This window comes from Electrophorus electricus, chromosome 17, assembly GCF_041902795.1.
Source record: "Electrophorus electricus isolate QZ-2024a chromosome 17, ASM4190279v1, whole genome shotgun sequence".
Lineage (NCBI taxonomy): Eukaryota > Metazoa > Chordata > Actinopteri > Gymnotiformes > Gymnotidae > Electrophorus > Electrophorus electricus.
Window position 1 is genome coordinate 17,194,453 of NC_137513.1, and position 26,292 is coordinate 17,220,744.

At 46.3% G+C, this 26,292-nt stretch overlaps 1 protein-coding gene across 2 annotated transcripts in view; it reads right to left on the reverse strand.

The window, feature by feature from the left end:
* The window catches only part of aplp1 (amyloid beta (A4) precursor-like protein 1), a 37,551-nt gene that overhangs the window by 4,198 nt on the left and 7,061 nt on the right, over window positions 1-26,292 (reverse strand). The window contains exons 2-15 of one of the 2 annotated variants that reach the window (XM_035534236.2): window positions 10,315-10,503; window positions 7,707-7,836; window positions 6,614-6,726; window positions 5,743-5,939; window positions 4,435-4,784; window positions 3,355-3,461; window positions 3,149-3,223; window positions 2,533-2,691; window positions 2,215-2,343; window positions 1,411-1,510; window positions 998-1,165; window positions 783-806; window positions 624-691; window positions 209-274 (exon numbers count right to left, since the gene is read on the reverse strand). In XM_035534236.2, coding sequence (XP_035390129.1) covers window positions 209-274; window positions 624-691; window positions 783-806; window positions 998-1,165; window positions 1,411-1,510; window positions 2,215-2,343; window positions 2,533-2,691; window positions 3,149-3,223; window positions 3,355-3,461; window positions 4,435-4,784; window positions 5,743-5,939; window positions 6,614-6,726; window positions 7,707-7,836; window positions 10,315-10,503 — 1,875 coding nt within the window. Of the gene's footprint in view, window positions 1-208; window positions 275-623; window positions 692-782; window positions 807-997; window positions 1,166-1,410; window positions 1,511-2,214; window positions 2,344-2,532; window positions 2,692-3,148; window positions 3,224-3,354; window positions 3,483-4,434; window positions 4,785-5,742; window positions 5,940-6,613; window positions 6,727-7,706; window positions 7,837-10,314; window positions 10,504-26,292 lie in introns of both variants that reach the window. The other variant, XM_027027678.3, reaches the window with a different exon arrangement.

Below are 26,292 nucleotides of genomic sequence, written 5' to 3' on the forward strand. Positions count from 1 at the left end.
AGGGAAGCGCAGATAAATGGATGGATGCTGATTCGATTTTTGATACTCTGGCATCTTACACTTCCCCGCTCAACATATCTGTACATATCTCTTTTATCTCATTAGCTATTTATGTGATCCACTTGCTCTCAGTAGGCCAGCAGGAGAGAACCTCTGTCAAAGTAATAGTTCTATCATATTTCATAGATTATACTTTTAATAAACTTACTAGCTCATCTCTCTGGATTCCCGGAGACTTGTAGACCACCTGTTTCAGCTCCACTGAGGTGTTTATCTGAAGATCACAGAAAACAAATTGCTAGCTAAAAAGCCTCAATATTTGTAGCTATATCCAATTTCATTCTTCTTATTTTAGACTCAATTCAACAATCTCATTTTGCACATACAAGGATCATTTTCCAACGAAGAAAGAGATGAAAAACAAAGCATATCTGCGTTTTCCTCTGACAGACATATTTTCAATGGATTTTTAACCTGCTACTGACCTCTAGTGGTCAAATACTGGTGCTGCATTGTCATGAACAGACAATTGATTGAACTGACCAATAAGGTCCAGCATTTATTAATTTAATAAGGCTTATTGAGTGGGGTTATGTAGCTGTTACCAAACGGCGTGTTCTTACCTTCTCCTCGTATTCGTAGGTTGGACCTCTCTCAGACGTGGTGTAATCATACTCGTCTACAGCAGACACTGCGGGCAGGGAATAAAATTAGCTGTAAAAAACAACACTCCGAAAAAGGCAGCTCAGTATGGAGGTGTGGTATAGGGTGAGGAGTCTTACTTTTCTTATTGCTCGGCTGCGGGTCTTGATTGCATTGCGGAAGAGAGACAGCGCATAAACACAAACACATATTAGCATGGGGACGCTACTGAGTGAGCCTTTGGCCCAGCCAATCAGGTAACCACAACGGCAAGGTGAGCCATTTCCTGTTATCTACAGGTCGCTGCTTTGCTTTAGTGCGAAACCAGCACCTATCAGCGGGTGCGACGGGATACCTATGCGGGGTGGGTATGGGCGGCTCTGGAAGGCCCTCTCCTCCTCCTCTTCATCATCCTTCTCCTCCTCACTCTCCGCAGGCATAAGCTCCTCTGTGGTGCGCGTCTCCGAGAAGGAGGTGGTCATGAGCTCACTGATGTCTCCTCGCTCTGTCCTTAGCAACTCCTCTGTGCACAGAAAGGGGAGAAAGGAGTGATACGAGAGAAGAGGCGTTTCACAAAAACACAACATTTCAATAAATGTTTAGGTAAACTTAAGAAACCTTCTAATATTCCAACAAATATATGTTTAGTACATCTGTTGGATGTTATTAGGTTAGATCTTTTATCTTCTTGCAGCAATTTAGCCTACTAGCCTAAAAAGACACTCGTAAAAGACGAGATCCAGAAGGACCGGGTGAAGGGGGTCGTACGGATCTCATCGTGGAGCTCCTCAGCCAGGGTGGGGACCTTGTAGAGCAGGGCCAGACTCTGGTTCATCCTCTCCTCGATCACATGGAGGTGAGTATACACCTGCGTGCATGAAGAGATGCTCCAATTACGTTACAAACAACATGGCATTAAAAGATCTAGAATTTCCAGCAGGAACTTCTGTAATAAAGCCAGGGAAAATGCCTTGTTTCTGTGAGAGAAATGCCTGGATATGCTTCTTTTTTTTTTTTTTGCCAAGTGCGTTTGGAAAAGGGACAGTGTGTGTTTCAGACAATATTGGGGATTTTCTGGAAGTGAAGCCCACATTGTCGCTACCGGAACACGATGGGTCAGAGGAAACGGCTATCGGTAGGCTTTGCCTGACTCACCGCACTTCCTGTCACGTTTTAATCTATGTTCAATTCGGCAGGAAAGACACAAGAAATGAGAGGGATCACCACCCTCATTAGTAAGACTACAAGGTCCTGGGAAAGTGTCATCGGTCAAAAGGAACTAATTGAACATACGGCACACCGCGTCATCATACATTAAGTTAGAAGGGAACTTCAGCGACTTGCTTGACATGCCAGATTAACAAGAATTCCACAGAAGGAACCGGTGCGATTGTGCTGATGTAGCCAGAGCATGACCCTTGATCTTAACGCCCAAACACGTACTGTACGTTTCAGTGCGCAAAGTTAAAACTCTTGCAAACTGCATTTTAATTCGAAAGGCCGACGGGCGGGCCCATGATGGGGATGAGGATGCAGGGGCGTGAAGATAGAGGCTGGTCAAGGACAGGGCACCTGGAACTTCATCTGCTCGGCCTTCTGGGGGTCCACGGACTCGATGTGCAGGTAATGATGCAGCGTGTGCCTCCGGTCCTTCTGCTCTGCAGCCATGTACCGCTTCAGAGCCTGCAACACGTGCTCCGGCTGTGTGTGTGTGTGTGTGTGTGTGTGTGAGAAAGGGAGAGAGGGAGAGAGTGCGAGTGTGGAGAAGAGAGAATGAAAGAGTTAGCGAGCTTAAGTCTGATATTATGCTAGACATCAAAACTCTGCTGAGAACACTTCTATGCATGCGCGGTGACAGAAGGCGGAGTCCCGGCTGTTGCCGCGACGCACCTGTGGGGGGTCGCTCTGCACGGCAGTCAGGTAGCTCTCGAGCGCCAGTCGGCGGTTGTTGTTGAGGGTGGCCACCACGCGGGCCAGGTGTGTCTCCACCAACCGCTGCCTCTCCCCTGCCACCTGTTCCTCCAGAGTCTGCAGCACAGCCTGGAAATGCTGAGAGGAGGAGAGAGAGGGAGAGAGAGAGAGAGAGAGAGAGAGAGAGAGAGAATGAGAGAGGGAGAGAGAGGGGGGGAGAGGGAGAGAGAGGGGGGGAGAGGGAGAGGGAGAGAATGAGAGGGAGAGAGAGAGAGAGAGGGGGAGAGGGAGAGAGAGAGAGAGAGAGGGGAGGAGAGAGGGAGAGAGAGAGAGAGGGAGAGAATGAGAGAGAGAGAGAGAGAGAGAGAGAGAGAGAGAGTGAGAGGAGAGAGAGAGAGAGGGAACGAGAGAGAGAGAGAGAGAGAGAGAGAGAGAGAGAGAGAGAGAGAGGGAGAGAAAGTGCATGATAAGAAGGTCAAACCCAAAGGTTGATTCCCTGCTGCTCCTGGCACATCCACAGCTTCATGCATCTTGACTTTGCATGCGTCTGTGGAAGTGGTACGTGTTGCCACAGCAACCTTGATAGTTGATTTACCTCATTTAGTGCCTGACGGTCTGATTTGGGCAGGTTCTTGGACTGGTTATCGGCCTCTGCCCACTCTTTCATGATCTGGCACGCATACACATATTGGCATACCATGAGTTACGTGAGCTCATTCAAGTTCAGATATTGGATATGTTGTAAAATAAGCCATAAGCGTGGTATCGGCTCCAGGTAAAACGCAGCTTCTCCTCCCTCACCTCATTGATGCGTTTCACCCGCCGCTCCTCTAAATCCATCTTGGCCCGGAGGAAGTTGGCGTGCTCGCTGTCGTCACTGGGCATCTCGAAATAAACATCCACTCCATCTGTGGGGCGGAGAGTTGGCACTGCCATCAGGGAAGAGAGACAGACGAGCAATCAACCGATTGGCCAATCAGTTCACGGGTCAAAAGATGAGGTGGGAGAAGGAATAGAATACCAAGGCACTGAGCGAGGAAGTGAGAGAGAAATAGAGAAAGAGAGGAAGAGAGAGAGAAAGGGGGGGGGGGGTGAATGATCAGAGGGGATCAATGCAGATGCAGTCTGTGAGTACTCAGGGTTATTGAGCCTGAAATGAAGCTGAGAAAGAGGCGCAACAAATGCACTATCCAATCTATACTCTGTGTGTGTGTGTGTGTGTGTGTGTGTGTGTGTGTGTGTGCGCGCGCGCGCGTGTGTGTGTGTGTGTGTGTGTGTGTGTGTGCGTGTTTGGGTGGGTTGTGGCTATCTGCATAATTACGCATGTGTGCGCTTTGCCCTGACCTTTGAATATCTGAAGCTCTTTAACAGATATTTATTTATACTGTATCTATCATAGTCAAACTATATGTGTTTTTTTTTTGTGCATGTGTGTTTGTCTGGCAGCACAAGATGCCATGACAGTGGAAGGACCCGTGTGAAGGTCCGAGTGTAAACTGAGAGTGCTGTAAAGTTAGGAGAGCCGGGTCAGCTGAGTCAGAGTAATGGCTTCAGGCTGCATCCTGACCTGCTCAGCTCAACTACAAAGATACCCCTGCCACAGACACACACACACACACACACACACACACGTACGCACACATGCACGCACACACATTTTTTGCTTCATCAGCAATCTCTAACACTAGGACACGGTAATGATATGAGAGCTATGCAGTGCGAATGCATTTCCAGCATATTATCTTCCTTAAGGAGTCTTGGATGCACGGGGATCAGGCCAGCCATCAGACCTTTTCGCCACCCTGCAATTTAGTGGTGCTACACGCGTTCCGCACTGCACGCTTCAGTGTGGTGCTGTGCGTGCGGGTGGGCGGCACTCACAGCTGTCTCCCCGACTCTGGGGCTGCTGCGTTGGGCCCTTGTCGGCCTGCGAGCCCTTCTCGTAGTAGAAGTTTTCAGCGTAGTCCGAGGCCTGGTAGGGACCAGAGTCGATGGAATACTCGTACTCTTCGGGGTCTTTCACCGCTGCCTTCTCCTCTTCTTCGTCATCTTCCTCCTCCTCCTCCTCCTCCTCCTCCGCCGCCGCCTCGGCCTGCTCCGGCTCGTTCGTCTCCTCCTCCTCCTCCTCCTCCTCCTCTTCCTCCTCTATGGCCTCCTCTTCTTCCTCCATGTCGTCCTCCTCTACGTCAGCTTCGGGGGAGGGGCTGGGAGTGGGCGGAGCCACCTTGACACTGAGGGAAAGAACAACAGAGATGCTGCTGGGATGCGCGGCATGGCTACTGCTCTAACTGTGCGTCGTCCCAGGGAGCTATTCTCTGTGCCTCTCACTCAAATTGCTCTTCACTGCAGAAATGTGTATGTTTGTCTAAAAAACTTTATCAACGGAAGTTATAAGGCCATAAAAGCTACTCTGAATCCCCGCTGTACTGTCTGTCTCCATCAGTTAGTGGGAACCTTCTGACACATGATGTGCGAATGTGGTTATATCCATGACCTCTGGAAAAAGATTTCATCTGTACTACTTGGTTGGTGGGAAGAGAAATTCTCATGGATCCAGTTGCACTACTGCCTAATGATAATTATCTTAACAAAGACGGGGGGGGTACAGCTTGCTGGCTTAACATCCGCAAAAAAGCAAAAACAAAAACCAAAACAAAAACAAAAACACAACTCCCCTGAGATCCCCCCGCCAAACATAATCTTAATGTTTAATCTTAATGTTTAATGGTTATGGCAGTGTAATGCTGTTATTGGCCACAGCTAGAATCAGCAAAAACAGAGCATCTGTTCTGGAGAAATGTTGGCTGCGAACTGGTTGAAAGATCGCAACAATTTACATGAAGTGTCTTTTTATGGGGTGTTTGAAGTACCGACAATGGGTGGGAGAACTACAGGGACTTGGGGCGGGGGGGAGATAGTCTGCAAAATTACAATCAAGACCAAATAAAATATTCCCAATCTTGGTACTGTTTCCAAAAGATAAAGTTGGTATCTAATTTACACAAATTGTAAAAATCTAATCATTTAACTATGTAAAACAAGGATATATTTTCACCAGTTTGATATTATGGATGCATATATTAGAGATTATGGATGCATATATTATAACTGCATATATTACAGATTGTAGAATCATAGAGAGTACATGTGTAATCCCAGCGAGTAAGCAAGGAACAGGGGTTGTTTTACCTTGTGGTCTCTTTCTCCCCAGCCATGGACACTAGGGGTGGAGTCGCTCCCTGGGCAGGGTCCCCACCCTCTGTTTCTCCACGCCCACTCGCCCCACCTCTTCCTGGACAACAGACATACTCCACTCCCCGGAAACGGTCGCCACACGGCAGCAGCATTCCATAACTGTGCAGCTCCAAACTGTCTGCCGTGCATGCCTACAGACAGATGGCCCCAGCAGGAGGGAAGGGCAGAGAGAAATCGGGAGAGACAGACAGACAGACAGACAGACAGACAGGGAGAACAAAGAGCATTCGTGAAGGTCGGAGTTTAAGCCGAGGTCCTCGGAGGGAGAGGGCCGAGAATGCGGTGGCAAAGCTAGAGGTCTGTTTAATCTGTTCTGGGCACTGGACACTCTATAGCCCAAAGCAGGAACAAAGGGGGAAATGACCTAGAAATGCTAGAAATGTGGCATGTGAAAAAAAATTAGAGGAGAAAGAGAGAGGGAGAGAGAGAGAGAGAGAGAGAAAGAGAGAGAGAGCGAGAGAGAGAGAGAGAGAGAGAGAGAGAGAGAGAGAAAGAGAGAGAGAGCAGGTGGTAGTCCAGGGGAGAAATGGGAGAGAAATGACAGAAGTAGGATAACAGAAGTTTCTGCTCTTAAAGAACATCTTAAAGAATGCTCCAGAAAACTCGAACTGTCTTTCCACATAAACATGTCAGCGGACAAAAACTCGTACTTAGCCACCGTCACACGGTATTTACGGCTGGTGATATTTTATTCGGTCTCTTTACTGAATAGCAGAAGCCTGCAGTGTTCTGAGCGATTATTTCGATTATTTCCAGCGTGCTGGCTATAAGTGGTACCGCCAACGTCACTTGGAGGTGACCTCACCTCTTTGGCGATGTTGTGCCAGTACACGTAGCTCTCACAGGAGTCCATGCGCTCTTGGTGAAGAAAGCGACAGCGGTCTGGAACCAGAAGGGCCTCACTCACATACTCTCCAACTGCAGAGCGAGAAAGAGAGAGGGAGCGTTAATAGTTATTATTGTTGTTGTTGTTGTTGATGATGATGATCGTCATCTTGTTATTGTTACCATCAATATTACAATATTTCACAGCATATAGCCAATGTCAATGTCTACTGAACTGAAATGAACTGCTTGATAGAAAAATAGACACAGAGAGAGACAGAGAGAGGCAGGTTAGAATAAGACCAATGACAGAGGCATGGCGTAAAGAAGAGCTTCAGAGGGCAGGCAGAGCCAGAATGACAGTGAAGAAGAAAATTGTGCTTTCAAATTTCAAATCAAGGCACAAAATGGTAGAGTAAAAGTGGGAGAGAGGTAGCAGCAAATGCTCGGAGACCGCAAATGGCCCCTTGAGCTGATGCGGCACATTCCCTGGCGAAACTGTGATGTACACCGTGCAAGCAGAAATGAAGGACAAAGGCCAGTTGGAGGGAAACAGCTGTGGATGCAAATTCTCCTCTTTCATCATCATTAACAGCGAGCCATCAGACGCACTCAGTTTCAGACTATAGTCTGCAGTCCCCTCGCTAGATCTTCAGGCCCGAATTTGACATTTTACATCAAAAGGGCGCATAAGGGGTTGAGATGCAGTCTGTACCGGCCTTGAACGGCATATGACTGTACTGCAAATCAAGGCCGTCATGTCGCATAGTTCCACCGGTCTGAAATCTGTGCAGATTTGACATTAATAGAGTTTATGCTTCCCTTCTGTTATTGAAGTGTTTTAATACATATTCCTGAAATTATGATTTATGATGTCTAGGGGTGTAATATTTGGTTTGGGGCCATGCTAACTAGACCTGCAATATGGTATTGTCCCAAATGCTATGAATTGTGGTCTCCTACACTGAGAACACTTGTTCGGGATTAAAGCCTACATCTAGGGTTGGGGAGGGGTCAGGGTGGTGTGCTGGGGTAGGGTGCGGTACGGGCGGAGCGCCTGGTTCGGGCCTTACCCAGACAGCGGTAAGGGATGACGATGAAGGGGCGGGTGTGGCAGTGACCCCACCCCTTTTTGCACCATGCGGGGATGGTCACGGGGGCGGAGGCCTCCTCTACGTGGGAGATCTGCAGACCCGGGTACATCTGGAAGAACACACGCGCGCGCGTGCACGCACACACACGTGGAGACGCGCGTGCACACGCGCGCGGGAGGACAGGAGTCAGGGAGAGTGGTAAGGGATGGAGGGATAAAAAGAATGGGGGGGGGCAGAGAGAAAAAAGTTGTGTAAAACACACAGAGAGCAGTGCAAGGCCACGCTCACGCTCACGAATTCTGTCCTTGAACGTGCACTTCAGCTCACGCACAGTGCAACATCTCCTCCCTGCTAATTACCGAGCACAGCTACAAATCCATTTACGCTGCGACGTCTAGCCATGAATGCAAATTCGGACCCAAGCAACTTGCATGAAAATCTGCGAACCCAAAGGAAATCTCGCCTGAAGGTCTACTCGAGGTATATTCTCTTAAGGCGTGCCTACTCGACGCGTGTATGAAAGCAAACTCCTTCCATGTTAAGGCTGTTGCGATTGTAGAGTGGCTATTTTTAGAGTTTACTGGGGTGGAGTACTAGAGTTAGTCATCGGAGCTAAGACTGCAGTATCCACATATTGTGCATTCCTATGCCCATAGGAGCAGGCCTAGACATTGTGACAGCCACTGGGAACTGATCGCGGATCAGCAGTTGTGTTTTCTGATTTATACTAAATACTGACCCAGGGTTTGTTATTCAATGTGCTCACTTCTTGCATTTCTAGACGTTTGACCAGCAGGTTATGCTAAAATTTCTTAACAGGTAACGACCTTCTGTATCTCCCAGCTATAAGAAATATTACAAGCCAGGATTATATCCATAATGCATCTTTTTTAATTAGAGCCCCTATACTACCACATTGCAATGTGCTTGACTGTATCTTTAAAACTTAACAATTTATTATTATTGTTGTTTAATTAGAATGGCATTTACTGTTTGAGATTAAGAAGGTGGAAGATGGGGCACAATGGTTCCATTTTCACAAAAAAAGTTTTTAGCACAGAGGAAAGCGCTGATGGAGAAATTCACGTTTCCTCAGGAAAAACATCCCAATATTTCCTCATGAAGTTTACCGATTCTGCTATATAGGTTTCCACGTATATAGATAGGTCAGTGAGCACAGGACAAGTTCAGTCAGAGAGAGCACACACACAGTTAACGTAATCTATCAGCGCAGAACAAACACAGCCACAGTAAAACTCCGCGTATTCAAGCATTCCAGGTGACCTTCTGCGATATGGCGAGAGTGAGTCATTAAAGTCATTAATGCTAGTCGCTCAAACGCAAGCCCGTTCATATGAAGAAACCGAGCTATCAGATTCCGTCACTTCAGAGGCATATGGCGAGGGATTATTCTTCTCCGCTCGCACTCTGGCAGCCCGAGAGCTCTCCGTAGGCCGACAGCCTGCTAATCTGAACCGCATCCAGCGAGGAAATGACATATTCTTTGGCTACTTCACTCCATTAAGTCTACCATGCGATAGCTCTCCACGGGACTGGCGCTGACGCCTAGCCGCATATGTACAGCATGGCGGCGCAAGCCGGCAGACGGCCTTGCCCGGCAAGAGCTCCTCGGCCGAGCTCACACGTTTTGGGCTTCGGCTAGTCGGAGTGACTCGGGATGCTTTGTTGCGAAAGAGTTGTTGTTGTTTTTTTTGCTCCTAGTGTGTGTGCTAGACGGATAGTGCAGGTCTTACACACACAAAAAAGCAGTATGTTAGGAATTCACAATACTGTTGTGATGACGTGAAAATCTTGAAAATGTACTGCCAGGCAAAAACAGGCTGATTACTATGTATATGTCTTTGTGTATGTATACACACACACACACACACACACACACACACAATAAAAAATTATATATATATATATATATATATATATATATATATATATATATATATATATATATATATACACACGCATACATACACACACACACACACACACATATATATATATAATATATATTATATATGTATATTACACACACACACACATATATATATATAATATATATTATATATGTATATTACACACACACACATATATATATATATATAAAATATATATATATATATATATATATATATATATATATATATACATACACACACACACACACACACACACACACACAAGTATCATCACTCATCCCTAATTCCACTAGATGAGATCAGGAGGGAGCAGAAATCCTCGTCAGAAGGCGTAAACGCTGTGGCTTGTTAGCTGAGCAGTGTGCTGTTGCCCGAGGGGCGCTGTGAAAATAACTCTCCCTTGTTGACTGATGGTGCAAATCATCACTATTTTATTGCCTGCCTAATTCCACAAAGGTTATTTGCTCCCAACTGGAAGCTGAACTAACACCGCGCTGCATGTAGATGATATTCCGGTTTGTCCATTGTCCAGGTTCTCATAGCTATGTTAGGCATAAGGCCTCAGTGCTGATGTATGTGTGAACGGGACATGAGGGATTGGGTACAGAGCTAGGAGGGGAAGGATTGGGTAGAGGCAGGCGGGGTGGAGGTACCTCTTGGCAGTAGGAGAGGATCTTGTTGGGCTGCGTGAAACATCCCTGGCGGCCCTGTGGATCCGGTTCCCACTGGCCCGTCTCGGTGTTCATGTGTAGGAGCTGACGCCCGCAGAACACTGCAATCTGAGGCTCCAACACCAGGGGGCCCCCACCCACAGGTCCATTCACCTCGGTCATGGCCAGACCCTGGCAGAGCGAGCAAAAGAGAGACGATCAGTGTTGCTGGACATCAGCATGTTTCTTTTTAAGAAAAGAAAAATAAAGAAAATATTGCCATCCCAGACAACTGGACTCCATAAATCATGGCTCAGAGAGGCAGGATATTCAAAACAAACAAAAAAAAAAGACAGGACAGATTGAACGTGTTGTAGGATGAGAGACAGGAAGAAGCAGGCAGAGAGATATACAGAAGAAGACAGGAAGGAAGTGAGTGCAGTCCTTATCTGTTGCTGCACAGGGAAAAAGATAGAGATATAACATGCTGAGCCATTATTGACTCTGACAACAAGCCAGAGAGGCAGTCTCACTGATTACTCTAAATGCTGCTTATCCATCTCTAATCAAACCACTGTGAGTGAGCCAGGGCGTGTGTGTGTGTGTGTGTGTGTGTGTGTGTGTGTGTGTGTTTGGGTGGGTGTATACACATGCCTCTGGCAGAAAAGATATACTGTGAACTTGTAGACCTCTGGATGGAAGCGACTATGGCCTGATCAGTTTGGCACAGCTGCACAGACCTCACCTTACATATTGCAAGATAAGCTTTCTGTGTGTGTGTGTGTGTGTGTGTGTGTATTTATGAGTGTGTGAGTGTGTGTGTGTGTGTGAGCAATAGATTCTTTATATGTTGGAAATAACGGGATTCCTTAAGTCTTGGATTCTTCACTAAACCCAGCAGAGAAGAAAGCCACTCTGTCCAAGCAAACACGGGCAATCCCTAAAGCCTTCCATTGGACTGTGTCATCTATCAATCACTGACTATTACCTCTCGCTACCTTCCCTCTCATCTGCTTAAGGGACCGTTTGGATAGTAACGGATTATTATGCTGCAATTATTTACTGTGTAATTTCTCAGTCAAATCTCTTTTCATTTGGGGCAAAATGAATAAGCTGTTCCCTGACTCGCTGAGCCTTTTATCATCCTCAAATCGCTGTCTACAATATTGGAATTGCGGCGTCATCATATAAATCAGGCTCTTTTCCTGTCTTCTTCTTTATTATTTACCCCAAATCCTCGCCTGTACCGCAAGCCCTTATAAGCCCTTTTCATTGTGCCTGCTTTATTTCTTCCCTTCCCAATGTTCCACTTCTAGTTCATTCCACTCCTCCCCTTTCCCCCTCCCCGAACCCTCTCTCGGATGTTGCTATTGATCCGGAATGTACTTGTCGATCCTGGACGGGGGCCCGCGGGACGCCCGTGCAGTCAGGGCGAATGGCAAGCCTGATCTGCAGTCAGGTGCTAATACATGCTCATTGACTGCTAGGCCACTTTTGTGCATCGACCCAGCCCATGGAGAAAAGGGGAGGGACAGAAGCCACTGGGCTGCTCCTGATTGGTCAGCGCTCGACTTCCCACCCTCCCCCTTCGCCCGCCTACTCACCGCTTTTCCTTCTGGGATTTTGTACAACAGTGCTATAAACAGAGGCATCTTAACATTTGGCTACAGGGAGCACATTTTAAGACACTAATTTTAGGCTGGTCCACGTGGGTGGGACTGTGAGAATTACAATATTTCTACACTCTAACAGGAGAAAAATAGGCACCATTATTGGAGGACCTAAAACAATTGTATTTCATATGGAAAATGCTATTATCTGAATTGATAACTAAAAAGGTACATGTTGTAATAATCACTAGCCTTGCTATTGTCACTCTGGTCAAGATCACCTTTGGTGGCGTCAAATAATGTAATAGTGTTTAATACTGTTTAGCTAGTACAAGAAGTCAAAGTTGCCTTTAAATTCTACGTTTCAAGTGTAAGTGCATTCATTGTTACTGTGACATGACACAGGGTTAGAATCACGTGAGGAAATTACTGTGGGTTACTGAAAACTGGCTCTAAGCTAGTGTTGTCAGCATTATTAATAAACACACTCTGGAAAATGTGAGCAGGGCTAGTGTCAAAACTGAATGCAATTCTGCAAGCTGAGAATGGCCGCCATTAGAAAACCTGCCATTTAATTGTAGCTCCCTGGTAATAGCACTTTGAGGTTGGAAGCCCCACTTAAGATGAAAGTCTAAATAACTACACAGAATATTTTCCGTATTTCAAATGATTAATCAAATCTCCATGGACATTTTTAATTAGCCTCAACAGAAGAAACATCTTTAATTATGGAACAGATCATTCTGAGAATAAAATGTTTTATTGGATGTCTGAACAATAGCTGCCTTATCACAGAAAACTATCCAGGAACATATCCGAAAACACGATTAGGATTGTGCCTTCTAAATGGGTTTGGTCATTTTGGTGTAAGAACCCCAAAAGGGAGAGAACGCTACAAAGATGCAGGCCGCCAATATTCAGGGAGGCAAAGTTTGTGTAAATGCTCAAACTCGTGAGCATGCTATTAGCTGGTTATCCTAGAGGCATACTACCCAAACACAGCACCCAATTACAGCCTACACAAGGCTGCCCGGCTTCAATCTGGCAACACACCTCGAACTCTCAACCCGCCACATTTTTAATCTCCAGCGACAGACAGGGGCTGACAGAGAGGGAGATGTGCCTGATGTGTGCGCAACCAATCAGAGAGGATTTGCCTACAGGGGGGAAATGGGGATATGGAGTGGGGGGGGGGGGGGGGTGTTAGGGATGAAGGGTTGAATGAGAAAGTGATCAAAGGGAAAAACCCTGCCTCTGCTCGCCCAGGCTGCAGCGTTTGAAGTTCTAATTAAAATTTATGAGAGAAATAAATATATAAAGCTGAGGCTGTAACTATACAATCAGCAGAAGGGCCTCACAGGAGAAAATACATTAGCAGGGAGATGAGAATAAAGGAGGAGAAACACCATTAGGACTACTAGGAAAATTGTCTCCTGTGTGTGTGTGGGGGGGGGGGGGGGGATGGGGGCTTGTGCACAGGTGTACGTGTGGGTGTGTTTGAGTTTGACTGACAGACCAGCGTATGTGTGACGTATGTACGCCTTTACCAACGCTACACAGACTGCGCGCTCGAGTGTGTACGCGCTCATACCAGTAAGCGGCTCATTAAAGGTGAGGAGTGCGCTCTAGTTCAGAATGTAAACCCACTTACTAAAAGGTTCCAAAAGGGCCCGAAGCCTTTACTGCATTCCTGTGCCAACGGTGAGCTTGCATGCGCGAGGCGAGGGTTGGTTTGCCTTGGTCGGAGTACGCCGCTAATCTCTGAAGAGGTCATCTAACGGCCCGCTGCTCGTGCTAATCGGGGGGATCTGGTTGCTGGGCTAATGGCTAAATGGATGTTTCCCTTTTTTATGTGCAGGAGAGAAGTCAGTGCCACATAGCTGACTTCCGGATATTTGAGAAGATAACTTGCCTCTCTGCGCAACGCCCCCTCCTCCCGCGATCCAGAATTCCTTTCCTCACACCAACGCACGCATACACACACACACACACTTAAACATGCACAAGCACACACACACAGAGGTCGGATCAATACTCAGGCCTGCAGCTCTACGACAGCGTTTCTGCTATTGATTGCAGTACACCAGGAGCCTTGGGGTCTGATTTAATGATCACATGCACACACACGCAGCAATACACACATACAAACACTTACACAGACACGCACGCACATTCACTTATATACACATGCGGATGCATGTGCGCATGCACACGTGCACACACACACACAAACACACAGACATTACGCCTGTCTCAGATCAAGGCTTAGATTACATCAGGTGAAGGGCAAATACATGGCTCTGTGATACAGAGCCCCATGTATTAACCCCATTCTCAATCTCGTCCAGAGCGACGCTGCTATTCTGATCCAAAATCCCTTTGATTTTCGCCACACTGAGGTTGTTATATTACTGAAAAGGAAGAGTCATATTTTCAATGCTGTCTGTCATGTAATAAATATTTTCTGGGTTTGATTCAACTTTATAAGGCATTGTCTCATCGCTGAAATCAAAATGATTCCTGAATATGTTTAGACTATTCACATTTAAACTAGACAAACCATTAGCAATCACAACCAATGCGACTGAACTCTTTAACTTTTAATGACCACTTCTATCTTCAGCATGGTTTTCCACAAAGAAGTGCAAATTCTGTTTAGAAAAGATTCTAACCTGTTAGTTAATTTCACTTAGTTACATCTAATTCAGGTGAAAAAATGTTAAGGAATACAAATGTACCTTTGACAAAATCTGGTACACATGGCACTTTGCTATTAATAAATAGGAGAATAAGGATTTTGAGAATAAACAGTGACCCAATAAGAATCTGTGAAAACAAGAGTCTCACTTAATACATTTATGAGTTTGTGACCCTGCTACCTAGCTATATGACACCAATATATAGTCTCATGTTTTACCAGCTACAGTGGCAACCATTTTCATTTTATTATCCTGAGTCTTCATTCTTTATAGGTTAAAAAACACAAACAAAACTTTACTTATATATTTGTCCATGTGGTATTTTCTATGTGAATGATTCTGGCATGAGTTGTAGCCCTGTGCTCTTCCCTCAAAATGACAGCAACTGTACATCATTGGTTTTACCACTTTTCTAAGCACCAATTGGCCTTCAAAAGCCCACCTAATTTGAACATATCACATACATCAATCTTGCCCAAAGTCCAAAACGCACAATTCTCAATCCTGTGTCCATTATCTTCAATCCTGACCCAATGAAACACACACACACACACACACACACACACACACACACACAAAAGGATAAAAGGAGAGTTACAAGCCTGAAAAGCAGTAGTTCAGCTTGATCATTAATAATGCCATGTGAACATCATACTCGCCTTTTTCCTACTTTTAACCGCTCACTCTCTTTGTTGCAGGATGACCTCATGCTTAGCGATGATGTAATCAAGAAACCCTGCCAGAGAAATGCTTGGGGGGGGGGGGGGGGGGGTATTCTGTCATGTGTCACAAATCTTTTAACTAATCAACCCCGTTTTAATCAATCAGGATGCCCCGTGATAAATTCAGTGTGTGAGTGAGAGAGAGAGAGAGAGAGAGAGAGAGAGAGAGAGAGAGAGAGAGAGAGAGAGTATTTGTGTGTCCATGGCCTCTGCTCATGATACACGTACTCTGCTCCATCTGCATCGCTTGTTCAGGGAATGATCTCATAGCCTATGTGTCATGCTGGACAGGACGCTGTTAGTCTTTTATGCAGCAAACAGCATCACATCACTGCCCGCCTCTTCCCTGTGAAGACATCCAGCACAAGCCCCTCGGCTTACTCTCGGAGTAAAACCCCCTCAAGATAAACCCCAGACATCATACGGACCAGTGTTGGCACGTGAAGCATTTTCTTGCCGTTTTTCTGTAACCAGTCCCATTCTGCTCCGCTTGGTTCTAAATAACCTTGCCTTTCCGTGTTCCTCGGAAAACTCCTCACGACTGAACGAACGAAGAATTTCTGTGCGCACACTTGGTTTCACTGCTGAGATATGGGCATGGCAGAAGATTTGGGTAAAGGTTTCACCGTTGAGGGTTTAAACCCCGCCTGACTGTCCAAATCTTGGTAAGTTCGTGTATTTATAACACTTGATGCTGGCTTCTTGCCGCTAGTTTCAGGTGCACTCTAATGTAGATCGCCATTAACTGAACATTGATTACAGTTCCACAGTTACAGCGTCATACACCCACACCGGCACACAAAGCACAGAACTCATTTTATATTCCTATGAGAAAAACCCCCCAAAAAAACTAGTATATGGACCACTGTGGATAAACAAGAACACATGCGGCCTTTCTCTCGCGCACACAGACACGCACTGTGCTTGTGTTGCTGTAAGACAGATGGCCTGATGGTGGGTGGCGGTCCTGCTCCCCTAACGCCTACCCTCCTGCCTCCCTGATCCTCCTTCTCTTTTGTTTCTGCTGATCTCCACCTTCCACCGTCTGTCCTCCACCCATCCCTCGCTGCCCCCCCCACCCCATGTCCCCACCCTTCCCACCCCACTGCGACTGCTACGGGCCCTGCAAGATCGCTGTGCATTCGTCATCGTAATCACGTCAATTAATTATTCAGCGCTCGGCTCGGTTTGCCCGCCAGGCCTTGATTAGGAGTGCGGCGTGTGCAGGGTGAGCGGCGTGGCGCTCGTCCGAGTCGTGCCAGGCCTGACGAAAGACCCCGGGGCTCCGTATTGGTCAGAGAGCGTCAGCGTCGCGGCTGCCGCTAATTATGCGCCACCTGCTGTTTGCTCGTGTTGATTTGCGCCAAAGGCAAGCCCATCGTTAGACTCCATGCCTGCCCTGCTGCTGATGCTGGGTCCCAGCACCAGACACGACAGAACAAAAGGACAGCCGCATCTCACCGGCCCCCGCCCCGCATTTCTGATCACCTGTTCGCACTGATACGCGGTACTGACCCGGGGATCTAAGCCTCGGGTCACATCGGACCATATTAGCCGAGCCGGAGCGTCAGCTGTGTAAATGAGGAAGCAGATGGCGGATGATCTGTGACCCCCCCCCCCGCCTCCCGCACACCACCCCTTCTCCCCCCGCAGGTCAACCTGGGACAGCATCTCAGAGGCACATGCAACTGCGCCCATTATAGGCTGAGAACCAATGACATCCAGACTTGCCATCATCAGACAACTGCAAGGTCAACATGACCGAACTGGCTTTACACCCAAACAGTTACAATCATTTATGTCTCTTACCCTAACTATGCAAGGTAGCTAACAGGGGTTCCACATTTTTAGGCCATAAATCAGTTGGTGTATTTGCTGCTACCAGCAGGTTTTCACTGGGAAAAGTAGTTATGGCTAGGAATAAGGCACATGGAGCGGGGTTAGGGGTGCATTACACTGTCAGCAGCACACACACTAACCAGCTTCCTTGATCTGGCTTGAGCGGTTACACTTCCTCTGCTGTGCTTTGGTATTTGTGAGGAGGGCTCAGAGATAAAGAACTGATCTACACTCTTGGAACTTTAGAACCCCATGAAATGAATATTACATCTTTTTTTTTTTTTACTTTTTCTAATATAAACCAATTCCTTCTACAAATTCAGAAGCACTTTGCTTGCGCAGATGATGAAGGACCTCTGTCCCAAACGTCCCATGTTTCTGGAAACTTTGTACTTCACTACAGTTTTGACTACCTCATATCTCTTACTACAGTACACTACAGTTACTCACCTGGAATCATCCTGTATATGTATAATAAGTGTATTATATATATATATATGTTTTTTTTATGCTAGATGAGGTGTTTTGATTCATGAGATGAGCTTTGTGTTTGTGTGTGGGAGGAGACGTTATGGGCTGAGTCACGCACAGCCCAAAGGTTCCCCCCAGCGTACGTCATGACGAGGCCGTAACGCGAGGCCAGGATGCTCCCACGTAACGTCCCCTTCCAGCACCGCCATGCCTCCCGCCCACCCCTGCACTGGGATTTCTCTCCAACACGCCTCCACCTCTCACAGCTACAGACGGGTGGAAGGCGTGGAGCCTGACTCACTGTCAGGCCCACTTCCTTTGTGGCAGCGTGCCGAGGCATGCCCACGAACCCGCGCTCGTCCTCGCTGACATCAAAACAACGCCGCCGTGTTCTACCCGGGGTCCTAACTTTATCTGTTGTGACAAATTCAGCACACAACGCACAAAGACATGTCTTAACAGATGAAGATAACAATAGCTCTGAAAATAAAGCTTTATTATTTTAGTCCTTCTTCTAAAATATGCAGATGCATGACTAAGCATTCTATTTGTAACACCCCACAATTCCCCATCTTGTCTTTAACATTGTCGTCCATCGTTCAAACCGAGACACTTATTACGGAGCCTGTCGTTCATGTCACATAAATGAAAATTACTTCCTTTTTATAGAATAATTGCGACATCAAGGACGACATCAGCAAGCTGCCTGCTTCTCTCTCTCTCTCTCTCTCTCCGCACACAAAGGGGCTTTTTTCCCCCCAATTTCAATTCAATGACTTCCATTCAGAGCGAGGCATGGTTCGTTCTGCGGCTGCTTGATTAGGTGCACACTCTGCTCTCCAGGTCTCCCTGCCGGAGTTCAACAGCCCTGCCAGCTCTCTAACAAGGTTTCCTACGTGGGAAAAGCCCCTCAACTCAAAGTCTGTGGCGACATGCAACCAGTGGCTGTGCAGAAACACAACTAAAGCAGGAAACGGCACATGAAACAGCAGACTCATTAGTCGCATTAATCACAGCGCCCCTCCACTGATTGCTGGGGCTGGAAGCATAAGAATATTATACTACTGTTTCTATCCTTATAATATTACTGATGATACTAATATTACTTCATGGTACTAATAATAATACATCACCAATATATAATATGCTGCAAAATCAATCAAACAAACAAATCAAGCCTTTTTTAAAAATGTTATTATCCACATTGCAGTGCACCCAGTCTGCCTGCCTCTACCTCGAACCATGATGTGACTCATTGTTTATCACATGGTACGTAGGCACGGTGCTTCATCACGCGTGAAATGGTTGTGCTGTCGCCTTCTATCCCAGATCACATGCTAAAAGTTGCCTGCCCTTTTTTTCACCTCACCTTCCTCGAGAAGACAGAGTTCTTCCTCGGTGTCTTTCCACACACAAGACCCCAACTCTTTTACTCTTCGGTCGCATTTTACGCCGTTTTCCCAACTGCTAACTTTCAGTTCCAAGCAGCAGGTTCTTTCAGCAACTGATTATGCGATGCTAAACATAAGAACTCTGGCACTACATTCATAAACTAAAATCTATTTAATTTCCCACTAGCTTATTCTAGTACCAGGCAGTGCTAATTGCTGCTCTGGGCTTTCCTTGGTAACACTGCAAGCCAGTATTTCAGAGAGATTTCCCAGTTAAGATTAGCTTTTATCCACCTCACTTCTAAATGTCATGTGCAAACGTATGGCATTAAAGGAGCCAAATACAGCTAAAAAAGAATCTAAATGACCGTGTTCATGTTATCCTTAAAAGCACAATAAGCATGATGCAAACTGTGTTCTATGAAATATTAAGAACCTTGTCAAGTATGTAATTTATTTATCAGTGGATAAAGGGAATTGCTAAACAAGGGCTGGCGATAACAGCAGATGAAGAGGATTTTGATGGTCATAGATCAGTTGTCCAAGTTTCCAGCTTCGGTGGGGGAGTGTGAAGGCACCCTGCTGTTTTGGAGGGAAGGCGGTGTTCCCTGTGCATTCCGACAGAAAAACCAATTATGGAAACTTGCGTCCTCCCCCGGTTTTGGCCCGAGCCTGAGTGGCTCGCTCGTATTTGGCCTCACCAGCGGTCGCTTATCCCACAGAGCCACTCGGTCTTCTGCCGGCTCCGCCACTCTGTGAACTCGAACGTGCGAGATGGGCTGTTAGCATTTATGGAAGCTGGGTGGGAGTGCTCGGCACATATGACAGGTGCCTCGAGGGCTTCTTGTGGTACTCTCTGTGGTTTTACATTGTCTCTGAGCCAGCGTAATCCTACGCCAACAACATAATCCCTTCCGACAACGTTTGCAAAGGGCCTGCTTCGGCTGCCTGTGTCCTACTGCATCGTTGAACATGTGTACTCTGTCAGACCCATCCCTTAGCAATCACTGGAGGCCCCCGTGCTGAGATCAATGGGAACAGATCTTAAATGGGAGATTTGTCTGGAACACCATGAGCCTTTTTTGTGAGTGGAGACAGCCATAAAAAAAAGCATTCATATGTGTTTGAAACCTCTCTGAATTTGCAGTTGCCGACAAAGGTTCATGCAGAAATCTACACAGCTAAAGCCCCGGTTTTGAAATGACATCTGCTGTATTCTTCCAAGTCCAGGTGGATGCCAGTGAAAACACAGTTAATTCAACTTGGGGAATTTTTGCAGTGCAAAACAAAGGAAGAGATAAATCACATAGACTGTAAAGTAATACATGATGTCGGGTGAATACAATAGATTTTTTTTTTTTTAAAGGAACCTGAAGCGAGCTTACAGATGCAGGGGATACAGATTCTTAGTATATTTTTGAGGATATGAAGATTTAAATACAAAAATCATATCATTTTAAACAGAAACTCTGGAGATGTTTTTTAGCACCATCCAAAGGAACCATGAATATCCCATTTTACCATGCAGGCCTGTTAGCCAAATTATTGTTTTTGGATTAACTTTCCCTTAAAGTTACCATAAGCAATGTTAGCATTTCTTCAGACAGATTTAGCCAACAAAGGGGCACACCCCCACCCTTCGCTCCCGATCCTGCACTTTCCATGCAAACATCTCCCCGAAACTCCTCCCTGTTAACCCTTCCTTTCCACGTGTCACCTGTGCACCTGTGCAAAATGATAGCCAGGGAGAAGTCTCCTGATTGGTTAGTTAATACATTTAGTATTCATATTAGAATGGTCTAATCGGCAAGTTCGTTGCTGATCCCAGGACAGCTATCAGGCTGTAGATATTAAAAAATCCTCTTCTATCATAGTAAAGCAAAGCAGCAGACCCAGCGGCAGTGGTATTACATCTCCACTCGCATTTATCACTTTCCTTTTATCCTTCACGCGGGCGTCACAAATCTGCATCCTCCTATCATCTCGGGGCCCATATGTGTGGATGTGTGGCTTGGCAAATCACTAATCCCACTTTGGAAAATCGCATGCAGTTCTTTGCAGGTTATTGCAGATTAGGGGATTGCGTGAGATTGGATTTGGGGGATTAAAGCCGACTCCGAGCCTTTCTCCTGCCCGGCCTTTGCTTTCTCCTCATCTTTATTTTATTTTTATTTAGCTGTCTCAGTAAACGCGCAGGTGTATGGCTCAGGAAATATGTGCATTCAGGACATGGTCTTAATGCCACTTCATCTATTCAATGAAAGTGCTGAACACCCATCAAATGATTTCCCTCTAACTGAGAGATGGCTAGAAAGGGGTTTAACCCCCTGAATAATCAATTCTGTCCCTGTTTGCAGCTTCGATCCTCGCCATACACATTCAGCCGCTCCCTCGGGTTCGGTTTCCCTTTGGGGTTTCAGTAAGATGGCCTCCCCCATCCTCCCCTACTTTCATATTTGTTTCTCCTTCTCTGCCTTGGTGCCTATACACTCGCTTACTGAAGCTGCTGCCACATCTCCCCCTCGAGACCCTTCGCTCGCTCCGTTAAAAGAAGCAGCGGCAGGGTGTGTGCTCATTATTGTCTTTTTTTTACTTGCCTCTTCTCTCTCTCGCTCTCTCTCTCGCTCTGTCTCTCTCTCTCTCGCTCTCTCTCTCTCTCGCTCTCTCTCTCTCGCTCGCTCTCTCTCTCGCTCTCTCTCGCTCTCTCTCTCTCTCTCTCTCTCTCTCTGTCTCTGCATATCTGTGTGGACGTGGCTGGTTGCTGGGCTTGTTTTCGGAGCATGTGGTGCATCTCAATATGGGAGCACGGCACAACTGCAGTATGGCTTGGTCTAGCCATACCTCTCCAAGAGGCCCCACCGCATCAACCAAGAGAGCAATGCTTCATCCGCTCTCTTCTTCCAACACCAATGGCTGTTATCTGCATTTTCAGAATGCTCATGCAAACAGCATTCTGCACAATGTTATACGCCTTCTTGCTGCGTCCATGCAAATTCTTCTTACAGGATAAGTATAAGTTCATGTATAAATGCATACATAAATCTTACGTACTGTTTTTTTTTTTTTTTTTTTTTATCCATTAGATCAAAAGAGAAAACACTCATTTTATATGATGACTGTTGGGTACTGTTTAAATTATGTATTGATCAAATGCTGTAGTCAGGGTTGTTTGCATTCTCAATATACTGTTTTCCTCTTATGGGGTACTCGGTGCACTGACATACAATCTTTTTATGATTATCCGTGCGCCTGTGTGTATTTGTGTGTGTGTGTTTGTGCGTATTATCTGTGTGTCTGTCCATGCTATTTTTGGGGCAAGTGATTTGCTCTGAAAAAAAACAAAAAAACAAAACATTCAGGGGACCAAGTCCAGGCAGGAGTGGTGGAACTGACAAAACTCAGTCTGGGGAAGAAGTGGGCAGGGGAGTCTAGGGGAATACAACATCTATTTCACCGCACCCAGGGGAGGACGAACCTACGAGTGTCTAGTACAAAAGTGGCTAGTACCCTCGTTTTGCAACGTCTGTCTTTTTTTAATCCTGTACGGGGCAGTTTATTAACCCAGCTTGTTTTCCACAAATTAGCCCAGCTGGCATAAAACACTGCGAGACAAGCAGCAGCGGCATGTGTGCTCGATAACTCAAGCTTCGAACGCACCTGAACATGTACTCCAAGCTCACAGCTCCTCCTTGGGCTTATTCGCACCGCTTCTGCTAATTGAGAAACCTCCAGGTCTTCCTCTGCCATCCACTGGATGGCACTTCCACGCCAGCTCAATATCACAGCCTAACCCCTGTGTATAACCCTTCAATAACACAGCGAGGCATCAGCCAGGGCGGGTACAATTAATTTATGCTGAAAGCCCGTTTCCTAGCGGTGGAAAGCTAATGTGCTAGCGTCGCAAGTCCCGGGAGCTGAGCGGCGGAGGTTGCGAGGCACCGGCTCGCTGCCGGTGTTGGTGGGCAACCCGCTTATGGCAGCGGTTGGGCTGCTGGGGAGGGCAGGCCCCCATGCCGCTGCTGCCTTTGTTCACGTCCTTGGGGCCTAATTACCATCCTGCCACATCACGACAGCCCTGATGACACACGCGCGCGTTTTACATCATGCCCGCCCGTCGACACACACACACACACACACAAACACAAACAGGCATTCTGTCTGTCTAACCTACATCACGCTTTCACTTCAAGCCCTTGTGCATACACTTTATCCCAGTCTAGCCCCCTAGCCCGCCCACCGCTACCTTCACTCTTAAGCAGCATCACTTGGCCGCAGAGGCCGGTTGCTGTGGCAACACCTCCCACCAGAGATGGCTACCTTCCCTGTTACCGTAGCAACCAGTTCCCTGCAGGATTACAAATGAGGCATCTCTCACTCTCTCTCCCTTTCATTTTCTAGTGCTGTCATTCTCTCTCTCTCACGTTCTCTCTCTCTGTCTCTCTCTTTCTTTCTATCCCTCTGAATTCTAAGGCGGAATGATAACATGCCTTTCTTCCTGTTTTATATCCAATAGGTCAGTCCTATGGTCCACTGAGGGGTGGTGGAGCAACTACCTACATTTGCATATTGTTTATTTGCATATTAAATCACCAAGTGCATCATAGGCAAATGTGTGACATAGCACAGAAGTCATGATTCATACTGCCAGCTGACATCTATCTTAGTTTCTTTTAAATGCTGTATATTCTTTGAAGTTTGCATATATGCCGTAACTTGTTCGCGCAAATAGTTTTTAAAAAGCATTATATTGTGCATGATTTATATATGTTCAAATTTCATTAACAAAAACAACAGTAAATTAATTGGACACATTGCTGTAATCAGGATGAGCCAAAGCAACGTCGCTGCTGGTCCAGTGTCTTACTGTTCAAATTCACAGACAAATCTCTGAATGCATGAACCAACAGTTAGTGACATAAAGAGCTTATTTTTAAAATACTTTAAAAACATCAGTCTACAGTTAACAGTACACTTTCTCCATCTAACAGCATACTAGGCTAGTTGTGCTCGGAAATTAAGTATTTAAAAATAATGCTCTGTAAATAACATTTTAAAAAGCTTTACTAGTTTGTGGTGCATTAATCATGACTTAATTATGATTATTTGCGCAGCTTCTCTCTTTGATTAGAAAATCTTCTCCAAAGAAGTGGCTGCTCTGCTCTTGTGAAAATCCCAGCGCTGAATGAACATCTACTGCGAACGAACTCTCTCTGCACCCATCTATGTTCAGCTAGTCGTGTTTGGTGCACAACTGCAGTGGAGTTGCTGAGAACACGCACCTTTTGCTTTTTACCAATAGCTTCTGGAGTTCCGTCGGCCTGTACATAATGGCACCGTGATTTCATCATTCTGTCGTGTGGTGCATATTATTTTTAAAACCCTTCCCATTTCAAAAATCCCTTCTATTACCTGAAGTCTACTGACTGTTTGCATCACATATAAAAACCTAGCTATACTTCAAAAAAGAGGTATGGGTGAGGTGTCTGCTTTTCACTTTGTCTGGCAAAATGTGACCCATAGCAAGTGACTACTGGGCAGTAAAAAGACCTTAAAGTTTTACCCCAAGCCTTTAATTGTCAAACTAATCTATATTAACAAAGCAGCTAATCACCAGAAAACCACCATGGCAGACCACCTCACGATAAACCCTTCTGAGATCCTGAAAGACAGAGACAAAAAAAAATTATATATATATATTGGCCCTTTGAATACATGTAAATAGATAAATATAAATAAATCATGTTACACCGACCCAGGCATTTTGATAAGAGATCTGTTTGACTACATTGACTGGAGTAATAAAACAGAGCAACACAGATTTATTTCCAAAAAATTTTGTTCTTTGTCCTTGAACACCAGAATGATGAGTCCACAATCAATCAAAGACTCTGGAAAAGAAAGTCTCATTCTGACTCAGCGGAGAAGAAAAGGTCAAAGTTCACTTCTCTTGCTTGTTTTGCCTGAATGCTTAGGTGGAGCGGTTGGGTGGCCAGTTGGGGAGGTGCCCAGTGTGGGATTTTGCTTCGGCTATGGCGCTGACGTCTGCAGATGGGGTAAAAGTGTGTGAAATGCAGAATGCAACGGCGAGAGACTATGGGGGCCGGACCTCCGATTTTAGGCCAGACAGTCTGGTTTTTTGGCTCCCTGTCCTCTGTCCTGCAGAACCTATTTTTCATCCTTCTGGAGCGAATGAGCAGTTTCTTTCTGCTAAGCAGGATTATTTTATCACATACATGTCAAAGCAAATACCTCAGCAATAAAATAAAAATAACAATGCAACAGCAATAAAAAATAGCTCAGCATTTAAGGTGCTGGGCTTGTAATAGGGAGGTTGTTGGTTCAAACCCCACCACTGTCATGTTACCAGAGGAGGATGCCCCCCCCCCCCCCTTTGAGTGTTGGTTCCCCTCGAGGTTTCCTCCTCATGCTCTTTAGGGAGTTTTCTCTTTTTAGGGGTCAGTGAAGTGTCCCCCCTACAAGAGACCTGGACATGGGGTAATGGCCTGAGCAACAAGGAGAAATGCTACAGAGAGCTCCGCGAGGAAGGCTGATCTATGAGGAGGGGACAGGACTGATAGGGCCAGTGGAAGATGGAAAGAGGGTGGGGGAGAAAGTGAGAGACAGAGAAAGAGAGAGGTATGAATATTTCATAAGAAGACAAAGTGGGAGCATGAAAAAAAAGCAGAAGGAAGTGGCAACGCAGGGCTGGGGGAGATAGGGAGCAAAAAAAGGGGAGGGGAGGAGAGGAGAGGAGAGGGGAGGGGAGGAGAGGAGAGGAGAGGAGAGGGGAGGGGAGGGGAGGGAAGGAGAAGGGAGGGGAGCTGTGTGTTAAGACTGGCCAACCTGATTCAACAATCAGGAGTCTGGTCTTTTCTGAGGCCTTACATAATTGATAAAGCTGCAGCAGCCTGTCATATTTTTTCTGACATCGTGTGTGTGTGTGTGTGGGGGGGGGGGGGTCTGTGTGCGACCGCTTTACATAAAAAAATGACAGCTTTTGGGGTGGGGGTGGGGGGTACAACTGACACACATTTCTCCTGCTGCTTCTGCAGGGGGACTTGTTCCCATTGGGGCGGGGTACAGAAACAGATATGCTGGTGCCGTGGCTGTGGGGCGGAGCTATCCCATCCTTCCGAGGAACACCTGGCCACCCAGGAGCCTCCTAGCCCGACCGAATTTCTGAATTGAGTGTCCCTTCAAACCGAGTGAGCCATGCGAAACGCCCACGTACTTAACAGCAGACTTGGGC